The sequence below is a fragment of the Notolepis coatsorum genome (genome assembly GCF_963971535.1).
Source record: "Notolepis coatsorum genome assembly, chromosome: 11".
NCBI classification, from domain to species: Eukaryota; Metazoa; Chordata; class Actinopteri; order Aulopiformes; family Paralepididae; genus Notolepis; species Notolepis coatsorum.
The window spans coordinates 87341275-87359118 of record NC_140175.1 but is presented as its reverse complement, the minus strand read 5'-3'; the positions used below and the strand labels follow the sequence as shown (position 1 = coordinate 87359118).

The window sequence follows — 17844 nt, the reverse complement described above, 5'->3', positions numbered from 1 at the left end:
ACCCATACACTTACCTTAAAGAGATCCTTACCGAGACCCATACCCCTATGCCTAACCCTTACCTTAAAGATACCCTTACCTTAAAGAGACCCATATCCTTACCTTAAAGAGATCCTTACCCTTACCTTAAAGATACCCATACCCTTACCTTAAAGAGACCCTTACCTTAAAGAGACCCATATCCTTACCTTAAAGATACCCTTACCTTAAAGAGACCCATATCCTTACCTTAAAGAGATCCTTACCCTTACCTTAAAGATACCCATACTCTTACCTTAAAGAGACCCTCACCTTAAAGAGACCCATATCCTTACCTTAAAGAGACCCTTACCTTAAAGAGACCCTAACCCTTACCTTAAAGCAGTGCTTCTCAAACTTTTTCTGTCAGGCCCCCCTTTGGCGGACCAAAATATTGGCCATGTTTACATTTATTGAAATAACACCAATATCGTGACCTTTCAACTTGGCCCTATATTTTGTTTTCAGAGCTGTCATGGATGAAAAGCCAGCCTCACACAGATACTGTATGTGGTGCTGAATGGTATCAACACATTAACTGCAGCATCATGAGATACTTGGTACTCAGCACCACACTCTGAAACTAGCTCTAGGTGGTATCAGATGAGATTTCAAAGAGTTCTTCCAAGAGTTTGGATGGAGATGTGTCAGGAAGCTTTGTCTCAATGTTGTCTGTAAAGTTTTTTTTTATCCAGAGTAACTTGGTGATCCTTTTCTGTGTTTTATTAAATAATGATTTTCAGATTTTGAGAAATGGTATTTTCATGGAGAACAGTGCAGCTGCAACAGATAGCACTTTAGTGATAATTTTCTGGAATAATTTTTTATTTTTTTTTAAATAAATCTCAAGGCCCCCCCTGTCATGCCTCTGCGCCCCCCCTGGGGGGCGCGCCCCCCACTTTGAGAAACACTGCCTTAAAGAGACCCTAATCCTTACCTTAAAGAGACCCTAATCCTTACCTTAAAGATATCCTAACCCTTACCTTAAAGAGACCCTTACCCTTACCTTAAAGAGACCCTTACCCTTACCTTGGCTTAAAGAGATACAGTAGTTATAGTTTTTGGAACCCTAGCCCCATTTGTAATCATAGTAATCATAATTATCACAACTACCTACCTCATACTATACTGCCCTGCAGAAGCTAACCGCAGAAACTATGCAAGCAGTAAAAAAAATTTAAGTTCTTTGACTATCCAGTGATTTTGTAGTTACTGCAATTCTTTATATCCTTTTTCTCTAAATCAGAGCAAGTGCTGCACAATCTGTAAAAGGCTATAGTCTCAATTCTGGAGGATAAAATGTGAACACCAAGGCAGTGTGTAAGTGTTAAATCAAACAACTGTATCGACGACAACAATAACAACATGTGAATGTGAATACAACCATGTTCCTCTCATGTGCAAATATTGAGCATCTTCCATCCAAGGAAGCCCATACCTTTTTTACTTTTAGAAATACCTGCTTTACCCTAAAATCAGAGAGGGTATGAGACATCAAGGCAAAAACGGATAGCGAAGATATTCTATTGAGCTTTGGCTTTTTAGCAATCCATCGTAGGAAGACAGGATGTTGGCAGTAACAAGCTATATAGTGGTGAGAGAAATAATTGAAAATTGCTCTTCTTCTGTTTGCGATTCTGCATTAATGCACACATTTCTGTACTGTACATTGGATTATCGACGAAAACCTTACTTGGTCCCAAGAAGAGGGTCTCGTGTATAATTGGGTTAGGACATTTACTGTACATTGGAGGGGGTTGGGTTAGGACATTTACAGGGGCCAGTTTCGAATTGCAGTCTCCCGAAGGTGCTCTTTGAGAGTGGTTTTGAATGTGGGTAGTGATTCACATTCCTTTACAGCTGTGGGTAGGGCGTTCCACATTGATGTGGCATAATTGCTAAACGTGTTTAGTCCCTTGTTTGAGCCGAATCTGGGTTTAACATGATTTGTGGAGCTCCCTCTGGTGTTGTGGTCGTGGTATTCACTGACCTTTGGGAAGTATTTTGACATGTACATGGGTACCTTAGTCGTGTAGTGTATCTTGCAGACCAGGCCCATTGCAAGTTGCTGTACTCTGTCGTCTACTCTAAGCCATCCTAGGTTGTCAAAGTGGGCAGGGGTGAGGTGGGTTCTAGGAGTAAGGTCAAGCAGTAGTCTGACTAGTTTGTTTTGTGATGTTTGTAATCAAAATCAAAATGTGTAATCACGAGACGTATTAAATTGGATTGCGATTCATCAAGAATCATTTCGCAATGGAATCGTAGCCCTAATAATCATAATCGAGGTGTGAGGTGATAGGAACACCATGTGATAAAAACACTTGGGAGACACAAGCTGTCCAGACAGTTCTGGCTGAAGGGAAATTGTCTGCTCTCGTTTACAACTCCCCACTCTTGGCCTGGCATTAAAAAAAATACCCAATCTTCCGGTGATAACCAGAGAAAAAATATTATCGCTCCGCACCTGTCGTTCAAGGACAGGGGGTCTGGAGGGCAGCAGAGTAATGTGGAATAACTGCATCCACAGTAACACAGAGGAAGCCAGGCGAGGATTACATCAGTCAGTGAGGCAGCTTCCACAGCGCTGCAAGCTAACATGAGTCAGAGAGAGCAGGGGCTGATTCCTCCACGTCCTGGGGTGCTCTAGCATCACTCAGGCCTAAACTAGGTCACCACAAAGTAAACATTTCACTGTGGCCTGAAGTGAACCTATGAGGTGTCTCCAATAACAGAGAGGCCTGGTAAATATCAAACCATAACAGAGAGGCCTGGTAAATATCAAACCATAACAGAGGCCTGGTAAATATCAAACCATAACAGAGAGGCCTGCTACATGTTGACCTTTGCCCTGACCAAACAAAACATCTGCTATTTCAGCTCTGAAAACGAACGCTACCACTTGTAAGAGTTCATTTCAGAGGTACTAATAATAATAATAATAATAATAATAAATTCTATTTGTACCGCACTTTATATTTGTGAAAATCTCAAAGTGCTAGGTACTGCTATGTTATTTCACAAAGCAAGTGATATATCACATGAGATGACATGGCGATTTCGACCTGAGGCTCAGTGTGGGTTATTATTTGAACTGAATGCCTGCAGCACATAGAACTGCCCGGCATAGATGTAGGATTGGGAGGGGGGGGGGGGGGGGATAATTGTTTCATCGTATACCCTTTCCCCTCCATGACAGTTGTATTACAAAAATGCATCAGAAAGATCACACTGTGATTTACATTGTGATATCACTTTTATACCACATCGCCCAGCCCTGCATAGACGTACTTGTGTTACACATTTACCACACTTGGTCGGCTCTTCATGTGCTACCGTCGGGTTGGAAAGTTGTCCGCCCACTATACCCCTCTTCTATAGTTCTATGGATATATATCCAACAACGACTAGCTGTGCTCTGAGAGGGTGCAATGAAACAGTTATGACAAATCAAATGATATAGGCCTATACTGTATACTGTATCTGACGCTGAAAAGATTCAGCTCAAGGGACACCAACAAACTGAACAAGTTGAAACAGGGCTAGCTCCATGATGGGAGTCGAGCTGATCAAAGAGAAGGTGACAGAGAGGAGGACGAGAGGGAAGCTGGCCGCTATCGTAGAGAATCCCTCCCACCCACTCTATGAGGAGCTAGCCAAGAGGAGGAGCACTTTCAGCCACAGACCCCCCCCCCCCCCCCCCCCGGACACATAACTCGAGAACTAGGAATGTCTGACTGTCTGAAGTGTGTCTGATTCTTAACCACCAAAACCGGCACTGACTATAATGTATGTATATGTATGTATGTATAATGCACACACAGATTTATATATCGCACACACACACGCAATACACATACGCACGCACAAACACACACACACATGTGCGTAAGCATCCTGAAACTGTTAATAACAAGCAATTAATGACCAAAGTTCATTCCCCCTCCACAGGCTCGGGAGGGGAGACTAGGGAGTCCACGCTGGATCACAAAGACCCTTTCATTTAGGGGGGGGGGGGTATTATCTCAAACACTATACTCTACTAGCTGTACTTTAACATTCGTTACACAACCAAACACAAACATTCATTCATATATAAAGGAAAAGCATGTAATTGGTTATAAGCGACCAGGTTGGCAACAAGGAACCCCCGATTCCTATGGTTCCTATGTGCCTCAAACCCGGGTACGGTAGCCATTATCATCTAATGTATGCAAATATGTAATGGCAAAGTTGTAGATGGCTGGATGTGTGTTCAGTCTCGATCAGACAGGTGTACAGGTCAGTGCTTCCATCTGGCAGATCGGGGGGGGGGGGGGGGGTTGTTTGATACTCCTCCCTATGATGGAGCAATCACGTATCAAGTTAGGTGTAAATAATAATAATAACAACTTGGATTTATATAGTGCCTTTCAAAAAACCAGAGGACACTTTAGAGGCAACAAAAAACATAAGGAATAAACTAAATAGATAATAATAACAATAAATGACAGGGAGAGGACTAGAGGCCTTCCTGAACAGGTGGGTTTTCAGGGCTGTCTTGAAGGAGCCCAAGGACGTGACGGAGCGGATCTCAGCCGGGAGAGAGTTCCAGAGGGTGGGGGCTGCCACGCTGAAGGCTCTGTCCCCAAAGGTTCATAGGCGGGTGTGGGGGATGGAGAGCAGTTCCGTGTCTGAGGATCGCAGCCTCTGGGAGAGGTGTAAGGGTGGAGGAGGTCAGATAGGTATTGGGGGGCATGGAGGGATTTAATATCACAATGTCAGACCCTAATTGCATCGCTGATTTGGCTTGCATTAGAGGTAGAGGTACCAGAAGATAACACGTAAAAATCTGCCAATGGGATTATAACAAACATTTCCTGTCTCCTAAATGGATGGGACTTTTACACAGGCACTATTGCTAACACTGTGAGATTGCTGGATATGTCTCAAACAAACTTGCTTTGCGCTGGATATACAGGTACAAATAAATGTAAGTTTAGTTTTGAAATGTTCAGAGCACCTTCAACTTGTAAAATACGGTCCAATATTTACCTTGATTTCTATTATTCAGAAAATAATTCAGCCAAAACCTCTACATCTCTCATTTGGGTGAATGGCGTCTGTGCCCACTATAGTCTATGGTGAGGGGGCAGCAGTGGCAGTTCTAGACCCTTTTTAATCTCAGCCCCCCTAATATTGGTGGAGAAATGATTTAAAAAAATTATTTCTTTACTATTATTTTATATAAAAGATTTTTTATAAAAGAAATACATTTTGTATTCTTGTTTTATTATTATTATTATTATTATTACAGACATGGATTGTAGTAGCCTGTGGACCTCATTGGTTCACTATAAAAAATATATATATACAGTATATGTTAATGGAGACATGTATTTGTGAGGATTCGCCTGTTCCCTGGACCTTGTTTTCCCTGTCTACTCTCCCCAACAGCCCCCACCCTTGCGATGATTTACTCTCCTCTACTCTTCACCAGCCCCCACCCTTGGACATCCTTGATCCTCTACCTTCACGCACCTGTTGGGAGTTTGCAATCACCTCGGGAGAGTACATAGGTTGCAGACTCCCCTCCAGTCCTTGTCGGGTCGTTCTGTGTTCTGGATTCTGTGTTCTGGATTCTGTGTTCTGGATTCTGTGTTCTGGACTGTGTTCAGTGTTCACTTGGGAGCTGAGTTTGTAGTTTGAGTGGAGTTAGAACTGTTTACAGATTGACATCACTAAGACCAAGGAACCTTTAGTAAACTTCAGTAGGAAAAAGGATACCATGTTGACTGATGATTTAATAACTTCTTTATTAAAAGCCTAATTTGTAAGTGATATTTATGTGAATCTATATGTATGTCCTCGTGAATTTATTGAAGCTCAAATTTTATTCCTGAGCCTAGAAAATGTTTTTTTTTAAATTTCTCAGCAGTTCTGTCATTTCCATTTGGTAATGCACAGCATCAGTCAGATCAAACACACAACATTAGTCATATCTAACACACAGCATCATTCATATAAAACACACAGCATCAGTCAGATCAAAAACACAGCATCAGTCAGATCAAACACACACAGCATCATTCATATCAAACACACAGTATCAGTCAGATCTAACAACTGCATGTGTGAGGAGTAAGGAAATGGAAAAAATAGGTCACATACAATCATGAAAGGGAATTTCGCTGAGCAGGCGCCCAGGGGTCCTACTAATCACCCCAAAATACCCCAAAGTACCAGAAAATACCCACAAAGTACCCCAAAATACCCTAAAATACCCCAAAGTACCCCAAAATACCCCAAAGTATACCCCAAAATCCCCCAAAGTTTTTTTAGGGGTACTTTGGGGTATTTTGGGCTATACTTTGGGGTATTTCGGGGTACTTTGGGGTATTTTGGGGTACTTTGGGGTATTTTGGGCTATACTTTGGGGTATTTCGGGGTACTTTGGGGGTATTTTGGGGTACTTTGGGGTATTTTGGGGTATACTTTGGGGTATTTTGGGGTACTTTGGTGTATTTTGGGGTACTTTAGGGTATTTTCTGGTACTTTGGGGTGATTAGTAGGACCCCTGGGCGCCTGCTCAGCGAAAGGCAGGAAATGGTGAAGGCAGCGTGACCTCCCACGTGTTACGCTTCACCAATTAGAGTCCTCGCTGCCAGAGGAAGCATGTGGTGGATTCCGGGTTCCCTTGTACCGACCAGTAGGAAGAACATGCGCACAACAACCAGGTAGGGGAGGGGGGGAATTGGCATAACGACTAAATTGGGATGGGGAGAAAATTTGGAAAAATCAGGCGGAGAAAAAGAGGATACAAAAAAAACAAGACCTCTAATTCACTACCCGCTCATATTAGTGTTGATGATTGTGTTATTTCTTTTTTTTTAAAGATTTATTTGAGCATTTTTACAGCTTTTTCTGGCCATGCAGGACCGACAGAGGAGAGAGGGAGAACGGGAGGAGAGGTAGGGAAGACATGCGGCAAATGGTCACCGGGTGTGGGAAGCGAACCCCGGACGACCGCTTCGCGACTCCGCGCGCTATATGGTGTGCTACTGGAGCGCCCCAATGATTGTGTTATTTCTAGGGCTGACCCCTATTAATCGATTAGTCAACTAATCGGTCGAAAGGAGCTGTAGTCGACTGGCCAACTCTTAGTCGAATATAAAATAAAATAAAAAATAAAAATGTATATATATATATATTTTTTTTTGTATCATTCTTTCCAAAAGAAAAGAGGCCTAGAAGCGTGGCTAACGCTAATGGATACCAGAGGCTAACTGCCTACGAAAACAGGCACAGAGGCACTGAAAGAGGATTTCACCCATCTAATGAACACACTAGACTAGACAAATATCAAGATGTATCCATCAGTGGACCAATTGCATGCTTTTGCAGAGGACAAGAAGCCTTCAGTCGACTCCTTCAGACATTAAGCACCCCCCACAGCCCAAATGGAGTGATAAAAAAAAAAAAAAAAAAAATTTAAAGATATTATACTTTTTTTTTAAAGTCGACCAATAGTCGACTAACGGCAAATTTTGGCCAATCCTAGTCGACCATCCAAATCCTTAGTCGGGGACAGCCCTAGTTATTTCTAGCCAAAGGGACATTTGTCTTGAATTTAATAAACACTTTGCAGTAGCTGGGAACCTGTTTGAAAGAGAATATATCAGACTTCTTTCTGTTGATCTTAATGTTGATATAGATACTGATTGTGTGAGTTCCGTGGATCACACCCCTCAATTCTCCTTCAGTCCATTTTCACATGATGAAGTATTAGACACTTCTATCTATCCAATCCATAGATCCCAGGACATCCCAGGATATCTTTTCTAAAACTGGCTGCTCTTTTAATTACAGAGCAATTGACGCATATTTCTATCTCAACAGGAAGATAGCCCCTTTCGTACATCATTTACATTTACATTTAGTCATTTAGCTGACGCTTTTATCCAAAGCGACTTACAAGTTCTGTACGACAAGCCATCAGGAAGAGCACAACTCTATCAGCTGAGTAACAATGTTCATCAAAGTGTTGAGTGCTACAGTGTAGGTTAGTTTATTAGGACAAGTGCATGACAGTATGGTTAGTTAGGGTTAGATTTTTTTTCTTTTTTTCTTTTTTTAGAATTCACTTCAAAGTCCTCACTTTTACTTTCAGAGCACTCCACGGTCAGGCCCCTATCTACATCACTGAACTCATCCATCCCTACACCAACACCCGCTCACTCAGATCTGCCGATCAGCACCTCCTGGTGGTCCCCAGGTCCAGGCTCAAAACAAGGGGTGATCGAGCCTTCGAGGTGACCGCACCAAGGCTCTGGAACGCTCTCCCCCTGGACCTGCGAACTGCCCCCTCTGAAAACTCTTTTAAAAAACAACTAAAAACACATTTGTTTAGACAGGCCTTTGGTCATACATAGGCACTCTTTCTTGTCCTCACTGTTCCTATAGTTTTGTTTTTTAATTAGTGACTGATGATTTTATCTAAATTCTTTTATTCTACCTTTTTATCTGGTTTCACTGTTTTTTAACTGCTGTCTGTTGTTGTTGTCATTTATTTCTGATTTTGTTTTTGTTTTTATATACTAAGCTGTAGTGTAAAGCACCCTGTGCATTCGTGCTGTGAGGGGTGCTATATAAATAAAAGTAATTCATTCATCCACTCACAGACAGACAGACAGACAGACAGACAGACAGACAGACAGACAGACAGACAGACAGACAGACAGACAGACAGACAGACAGACAGACAGACAGACAGACAGACAGACAGACAGACAGACAGACAGACAGACAGACAGACAGACAGACAGACTTCTACTAGCTGCTTTGTCGCAGCTAAAAACAGACTGACAGACAGACTTATACTACTGTAGCTACTTTGTCGCAGCTAAAAACAGACTGACAGACAGACTTATACTACTGTAGCTACTTTGTCGCAGCTAAAAACAGACTGACAGACTAACTAGCAGGAAATAAATAAATGAAGATAATATTATTTATTATTATTATTATATAGCTTTTTGAAACTACAGAGCAAAAACAAAATGTTCTGCAGTATGACGAATAACGTTTATCTAACAATTACTGAGTGTGGACATTGTAGGGCAGCACTGAGACTGAACTGAGAAAGAAAAATGCAACAATGATTTTACAGACACACACACACTGAACTATATCAAACATATCTGAATAACAGTATATTAAGTTAACCACGGAAGCTATATGAATAGTTCAAGTTAATAATGAAGACTTGAACTTAGGCCAACATAACCCCTAGTTCCACAACAGTTGCTGGCCTTTAACAGAACCTATGATAAAGTGAACCTATGATGAATTGAAAATGGGGGACCCTGATGTAAACAAGACGAAAGTCTTTCTCTGGTCTGCATCCCCTTAACAATTGTGTGTATTGAGCTGTACTGTATTGTACCCATTCTGCAATCTGTTAATAAAATTGTCAATCAATCAATCAATCAAACCTTTATCCGTGTATTGAAGATGGAGGCCAGCCTTAGTGAGGCTTAGTCCTAATCCATTTGCATCGTGTTGTTTTGATTAAGTGGGTCACGCGGTTCAAGCCAAGGGGAGTTGTAAGTGAGTGGAGTTGTCATTCAAGACAACATGTCACTCATTCAAGAGACATATGGCAAGATCTTCACAGACGCTGAGGCACTGAGCGGGGCTGAGAGGGAGGCACCGTGTTCAGGTAAGGTTTCTGTGGGATCTTCGTTATACTGTACTATAGACTTCTATGGGGATATTCTGGTGATGCTCTGGTGATGGATATGTTTAGTAAGACTTTTAATGCAACTTGACTATCAAGGCACACTCTAATGATTGTCCATAGTTACCTGTGATTAAGTGCATATTAATAAATGTTTGGTATCTGTTCAAAATGTGAGTGGACAGATATGCTTGTCTTGTATGTTTATTAAATAAGATAAATAACCAAAATGACAAAATATTGTCCAGAAAAACAAAGGTACTGCATTTAGCATAAAATAAATATTCTGTAAATAATCATAACATGGAAAAGCCGATTTGGCAAAGACGGATGGACACATTGACCTGCTAAATGTAACATTTATGTACATATCATGTGAGTATTCACACAATGTAGTGTCCAACTTTACTCTTATAAAGATTCACTAAAACACCTTTTACACACTTTGGTGGAGTGTGACACACAGTTTTTCAGTGGGTGCACAATAAATGGCTAATTAATGTATTAAAATAATGAAATCAATATAACAGCAGCCTGTGATGAAAAAGAGAATGAATGAATGAAAACTTTTATTTAACCCTCCAGTCAACCTTAAAAAAACTCCACCTTTCTCCCTAGTGACGGAAACTGCAATCTCAGTAAAACATATCTTTTTCATGTATTGTTCCAATTTCTTTTCATGAATATTGTTATTAACTTCAGTGCTCACCATACATATCGAATATTTATTCATTTTCAGGATTTTCAGGGCCATTTTTTTAATTAGGGTTAAGGTTAGGGTTAGGGTTAGGGTTAGGGGGGGTTAGGGGGTTAGGGTTACGTAACCCTAAAGAAAATAATGGTTAAAATCCTGAATAAATGCACAAACTACCTATTGGAGGCCTCATCCATCCTTTTATCATGTTACTTATGATTCATTCTAATTTTAAACTGTACAGGCTGTGTATTAAAAAAACATTATTTTTGAAAGAAAAAAAAACATGGATTATTGTAATGTGACTCAAAGATGTGATACTGAGCTACTTTCCTGGCATATACATAAAATATAGCCAACGCTATCCACAAACACACGTGGAAAAAAGGCTATTTGATGAGAATTGCGACAAAGGTGCCTGGATGGTTAAAATGGACACCACAGCTACATTGGACCAGTCACAGTGAACAGACCAGATGTGTTGTTTTGCGTGTTTATAGCACGAGTGCTAGTTTTCAACACCAGTCCATTGAGGCTTTTCTAAAAGATAGAATAAAATGAACAGTATAATACAGAATTAAAATAACAAATCAGAACAAATAGTTACCAGAACAAGAGTCCATGATCAAAACAACAAAACCAGTCCGCTTTGATTTCAGCCATACTTTGAGTCCTCTGTTGAAGACCTTGGCATTGGACTCCAGTTTTAAGCCAGTAGGCAGAGAGTTCCATAAGAATGCCAGAGTTGTTAGTGAGTATGTTGGGCTGTCAGCCCTCCACTTTGTGTTGGGCCAAACTACGCTTAGCTGTAATATAATAACCATATACCATGGCCTGTCGTGAGTTTTTGCTTAAATAAAAAAAATATAATGACCAAAACTCAACATATCTCTAATTTCATACAAAAGGCATTGGTCAACAAAGTTTATTGAGACAGCCTGTGTGTTTCTATGCCTTTACAGTGAAAGCAGAGGGTCATGTGTGTTGCTGTGTCTTTGACAGTGAAAGCAGAGGGTCATGTGTGTTGCTGTGTCTTTGACAGTGAAAGCAGAGGGCCATGTGTGTTGCTGTGTCTTTGACAGTGAAAGCAGAGGGTCATGTGTGTTGCTGTGTCTTTGACAGTGAAAGCCAGAGGGTCATGGGATGTGGCCTCGCAAAATCAGAGAAAGTGCAGCTGGAGAAATTTAAAAAAGGTACGACAGAATTTCAGGCATTCCCTTCTCTCATAATTATAAACATTTGACTAGAATCGTTTTATGCAAAAGAGGCCCATTTGAGGTACTGCTGCAATTGGGTTGAATGGATTTCTTTGAATGCATTAACTTGATCAATGTTATTGTCTCTCTCTCTCATTCTTTAGAAAACGCCTCAGTTCCAGGTAAACCTGGTTTTAAATTCATCGTACACTTTTTGCTCTCCAAATTGCCATTGGGCAACATAATATTAAGTTGTAGATCATTCATAATTAAGGAGGTTTTCTGTCTCCTCTCTCGTTTTCTGCTATACCTGTAAAGCTGTCACTGGTGAGTATTCTACTCTTGATACTGTATATAAAATGGCGTGGAATTATATTTTAGAGATGGAAGGAGACATTGGACCATATGAACATTCATTCCCTCCTTCCTTCATTCCTCTCTCCCTTCCTTCTTCCCTTTCCATCCCTCCTTCCTCTCCTCCCTCCCTCAGCCTTCAGGGCAGCCCTGCTGATCCAGCGCTGGTACCGTCAGTATGTGGCGCGCCTGGAGATGAGGCGGAGGTGCACGTGGCACATCTTCCAGTCCATCGAGTACGCTGGTGAACAGGACCAGATCAAGGTCAGCCCCATCTCGCTTAACCCTTTCACTACCACTCTACAGAATGTTAACCCTTTCACTACCACTCTACAGAATGTTAACATTTACATTACATTTACATTTAGTCATTTAGCTGACGCTTTTATCCAAAGCGACTTACAAGTTCTGTACGACAAGCCATCAGGAAGGGCACAACTCTATCAGCTGAGCAACAATGTTCATCAAAGTGTTGAGTGCTACAGTGTAGGTTAGTTTATTAGGACAAGTGCATGACAGTACAGTTAGTTAGGGTTAGATTTTTTTTTTTTATTGTTTTTTTTTTTTAATTCAGATAATGGTTGAAGAAGTGAGTCTTTAGTCGACGGCGAAAGATTGGACGTGTTTCGGCTGTCCTAACTGGGGTGGGTAGTTCATTCCACCATTATGGGGCAAGGACTGAGAATAGGCGACTTCTCTTTGATGACCCTCCCGGAGCTTGGATAGGAGTAGGTCTAACCCTTTCACTACCACACTACATACGGTTAACAGTCTGCAGTGTGGTAGTGAAAGGTTAACCTTCTGTAGTGTGGTAGTGAAAGGGTTAAAATATGTAAATAAAGTAGGTATCAACCACAGTGGGTGGGTGGGTGGGGGGGGAGTGCACTCACCACTAGACCAAGCCACCCTGATACAAACACAGCAATACTATGATTATGGTTCATTTTAACGTTAAGAGAGACGTTAACCCTAACCCTAACCTTAACCACACTGTTAATTTAAACTAACCATAACATTAACATTAACATTAACCCTAACCTTAACCACACTGTTACCTTAAACTAACCATAACTTTAACCCTAACCATAACCAACACTGTTACCACTAACCATATAACATTAACCTTAACCCTAACCACACTGTTGCCTTAAACTAACCAAAACTTTAACCATAACCTTAACCACACTGTTACCATCAGGGTAGGTGGCTTGGTCTAGTGGTGAGAGAACTGACCCCCACCACAAGCATTCTTAGTTTGACTTGCGATCATGCTTTTATTATTTTGTATTGTTATTTTTTTTGCCGATACGAAACGTAAATATATTACTTATACATACATATAAATCATATATATCTATATATAATATAGCATACATTATGTTCCTTTTTTCCTGTGGTCGATTAAGTACTTTATTTAAATTTTCTGACGAGACCACGTTGGTCTGTTTGCATGTCTGTCTGTCTGCCTGTAACTTTTGTCCTCTCGCCAGGCCGTCATTGTAAACAAGAATTTGTTCTTAATTTACCGGTTAATAAAGGTTCAATCAAAAAAAAGTTAAAGTTGTGGATTTTCTTTTTTAATTTTTTTTAATTTGTAACCTTCTATGAACCAGATACATGGATCGACATGTTTTATTTAGGTTGTGTATAGATAGAATTTGACTTGATCCTCTCCTCCTGATGCAGCTCTACAACTTCTTTGGCTACCTCATGGAGCACTTCAACCCAGCTAGCAGTGAGAGTAAGACACGCTTCACTCAGGGTCCTTATGGACAAAGCATTATGCTATTTACAAAAAGCGTATCATCATGGTTATTTCCATCATATTTTGGTCACGACGATGATGAGAAATTATAGAAATACTGTGATATTACCATTGGTATCATGGTATAAATTGCATACCATTGAATTATTTAAGTACAAAAGTGGTCCCTGTGGTGATACGTAACTTTTACCTTGTTGTACCGTGTTAAATAATTCATACAATGGCCAGAACCATGGTAATTTCTGTATTTCTGTTGACGAAAATACTCTATGTGGATTCCCTTCACACGCGCACACACACACACACACACACACACACACACACACACACACACACACACACACACACACACACACACACACACACACACACACACACACACACACACACACACACACACACACACACACACACACACACACACACACACACACACACACACACACACACACACACACACACACACACAGCGGTGTACCTTTCAAGAACAACTGGGTGGCCATCTGACTGTCTATTTCCAAGTCAAGTTGCAATGTTCTATCAATTTACTTTTATGATGCTTTGAGCATTTGTGGGCAGCCCCCATACAACAGATTCCCATCTCACCTTTTAACCAACTTAATTCCTAATCATTACATTACATAGACTTACATGCATTCTGTAATAATAACTAACCTTAACCCTAACCATTACATTACTATAACTCACTCTCTCTCTCTGTGTATATATTTCTATCATCCTCTCTCCCTTTCATTAGGAAATCTCATCTCCCACATCTTCCGTGAGAACGACATCTGTCGTGACATCGAGTGGGAGAGGTACTTTTGCTACAAGAGCATCGAGGTGCTGGACGTCTATACCGGCCCCCATCTCATCTTCCCCATGACCATCTGTGGGGCATCTGAGCTGGTTGAAACCTTCAAGCTCAAGCAAGTAAGTACATCATGTAGCCCTGCCTGAAGCCTAGTATTCCCCTTGGCCAAGGGAGTTTTTTTCTTCTCTTCTCTGGCTAGCCAGTAGATGCTTGGCTTCTCATGCCAGAAGACCCAGAGTTGCATCCAGGCATGTTACAGTGATGCTGTCATTTACCTGGACAGGTTTCAACTTTCAAGAGTAGCCCTTGCCAGGGCCGGACTGGGGAAATCATTCAGGCCAGGAAATATAGTGTGAAATATAGCCCCACCAGGAGTTTTTTTTGTTACAAAGACTTAATTTCCTGCATTCTGGTGCAGGAATTTAAGAATTTGTACCCTTTAAATGCCAGTGTTTGTGATGGCATCACAAATTATTGAGAAAAAAAACACAAACACATTTAAATATTTTCAATATATCAAATGCAAAGTGGATTTTTCTGGGGGGGATTATTACAGGCTAGCATATGTCAATGATTAGCAACAACACTGATTTCGATGGATTTTTTGTTTTTGTAATGGCCCCGCCTCCACCAATCACATGCGGCTCCCTTTGTGTGTGCAAGAGGGAGAGAGAGAGAGAGAGAGAGAGAGAGAGAGAGAGAGAGAGAGAGAGAGAGAGAGAGAGAGAGACTTATGTGAGTTTAGACTGCGTTACCGTCTGTCGCAGTGATCTCCTGGTTGTTCCCCACCTGGTTATCTAACTATCCCGCCGCCACAACTAGAAACACTGGCCCGGCCTGCTTCTAAGTTCAGTGGCCTGACTGCGGGCACAATTTTTTTTAATAATAATTATAATTATAATTTTTTTGTTTTATTGCAGGCCAGTCCGGGCCTGGCCCTTGCTACTAAGTAATCGACCTTGCCTATATTATTACTACCTACCTACTGTGCTCATATGTTTATACAACTCAGCACTCAAGACTGTAGCACTCAAGTTCGACACTTTTTGACAAACAACGTTACTTACCCTTAGCTACCAGAGTTTATACCCTTCCTGCTGACTTGTTGTACAGAACTTGTAAGTCGCTTTAGATAATAGCGTCTGCTAAATGACTTACAGTAATGTAAATGTAAATGTAATCCTAACGTCTCACTTTGCTGGGGGGGATTTCCTCTTTGGCTGACCGCTAGATGACAAGTATCAGCCAAATGTCCCCTCAAATGCTTCAACAGGCAATTTTCCCAACACACATACACACTCACAAACATACGTGCACTAATTTACATACACGCACGCACACGCACACACACACACACACACACACACACACACACACACACACACACACACACACACACACACTTGTGAGATAATGCCCATTTGATCTCTATTCACCTTGCACTACACGGTTGTTCAAAATGTTCAAGAGACCTGCTGCTCCTCTCAGTTTTCACCTTCAGCTCATTCCTCCACGTGTCTTCTTCCCAGTAGCAGCTCCACCCTCGATATGTCCTGCAGCTTCTTGGAGAGACCTGGAAGGTGCTGCGCATCCTCCCCAACATCAACCACGTCTCCACCTGCCACACCAAGGAGATCACCATATGTGGTAACGTTAACGCTACACAGTGGACCTTAGCATACGTCTCTTTTTTTTTTCTTTTTTTTTTTTACTCTTTCTGAATATCTGATTGGAAGGAAATTAATGTTCCTTGCTGTTGGCCATGCTGACAAGCTGCTACGCATCGCTAACGTCACTTCCTTCTATAGATAAGATAAGATAAGATGATCCTTTATTAATCCCCTTGGGGAAATTCAGGTGTCAAAGCAGCATGGGGGGGGGAGGGGGGATACAGAGCTTCACAGTCCTGTATCTATATACACTATAGATACAATATAAAATACAATATAAAAGTACAAAATACTAAAATACTAAAAAGTACAATGAGTGCATGTGGATATGAGTTCTCACGTCCCGAGTTCTGACAGCGATAGTTCTGACAGGTCGTCCGAGCCCTTGGTTGTAGAGCCTGATGGCTGCCGGTATAAAGGACTGGCCCAGGCAATTTGTGGTGTGTCGGGGAGAGGGGGGATGAGTCTTTGGCTGAACATGCTCTTCATTCTGGCTTCTCCTCAGGAGACTTACATGGACAACTTGAGGATCTGTTGTTGATATTCTACAAGGTTTGTACACAGATATCTGACGGGCTAATCCCAGGCTGGTGGGCTAGTGGCATAATAACACGTGTTCTATAAAGGAGAGCCCCCTTTCCTTTGATCAACATCCCTGTGACATTTCAAACTGTTCAGAACGGCCTGCCCTGCTCTGAGAGGCCGTACGTCTTCAATGGAGACTTTGTGGATCGTGGCAAGAACTCCTTGGAGATACTGCTGATCCTGTTCGCCTTCCTGCTCGTCTACCCCAATGATGTCCATCTGAACCGAGGGAACCATGAGGATCACATTGTTAATCTGAGGTAAACCTGGCAGATAGTTTACATTGTTAATCTGAGGTAAACCTGGCAGATAGTTCACATTGTTAACTTCTTAACAATCGCCCCCAAAAGTGGTAATTTTAGTTTTCATTTTTGAGGACTGCATACTTTTTTTGCAAACCAAAATACTAGAAATAGAGTAACATAGGTCTGAACTTGAGTTGTAGAAAACTTGTTACTCACGTTTTTCTGTAGTAGTTAGTAGTCCAGAAGTAGTATTTCCCCAAAAATTGGTATGGCTGAAAAGACCCCCTGGGTCCATAGCCTGAAGTCTTATGTAGTACATGTCCAAATTTCAGAAATGTTCAGAAATGTTCAGAAATGAGTGATTAGGAGCGATTTTGGTAAACTGTGTTGCGTTCCTGGTTTCCTTTTCCGCATAGACTTCAATTAATTCTGTTTTTTTTCTCTTCATGTTATATAGCGTACTGGCCAATCGCGTCTCGCTCTTCGCCATACCGAGATATACCTCATCTCCAGTACCTACTGTACTTCATTAACGAAAACAATGCACCCATGCACTTGACCAGGCCCCGCCCCAGTGTCCCCTATAAGACACCGGACATGGTCATACTCGCCCTTCCTCTTTTTCGTTTCCATCATGGACGTTGCAGTGCATTCCATGAACTAGTTGTTATGATATGCAGAGAGAAATTGAACAATGTTGGGTTTTCGCCGGAGATTTGCCAGCCCCTGGAATCTTCTCGGCACGTTCTGACAGCGCATCGGGCCTGTCCTGGGGTTTCCTCATCTTC

General features: G+C 41.4%; 1 protein-coding gene across 1 annotated transcript in view; it reads left to right on the top strand.

The window, feature by feature from the left end:
• Positions 1–12112: 12112 nt before the first annotated feature.
• Positions 12113–17844, top strand: part of ppef2b (protein phosphatase with EF-hand domain 2b) — a gene marked incomplete at its 3' end in the record, with an annotated part of 32697 nt that continues 26965 nt past the window's right edge. Inside the window, exons 1-6 of the mRNA XM_084324987.1 lie at positions 12113–12241; positions 13664–13718; positions 14500–14675; positions 16089–16203; positions 16732–16778; positions 16905–17071. Coding sequence (XP_084181113.1) covers positions 12173–12241; positions 13664–13718; positions 14500–14675; positions 16089–16203; positions 16732–16778; positions 16905–17071 — 629 coding nt within the window. The 5' untranslated portion in view covers positions 12113–12172. The remainder of the gene's footprint in view (positions 12242–13663; positions 13719–14499; positions 14676–16088; positions 16204–16731; positions 16779–16904; positions 17072–17844) is intronic.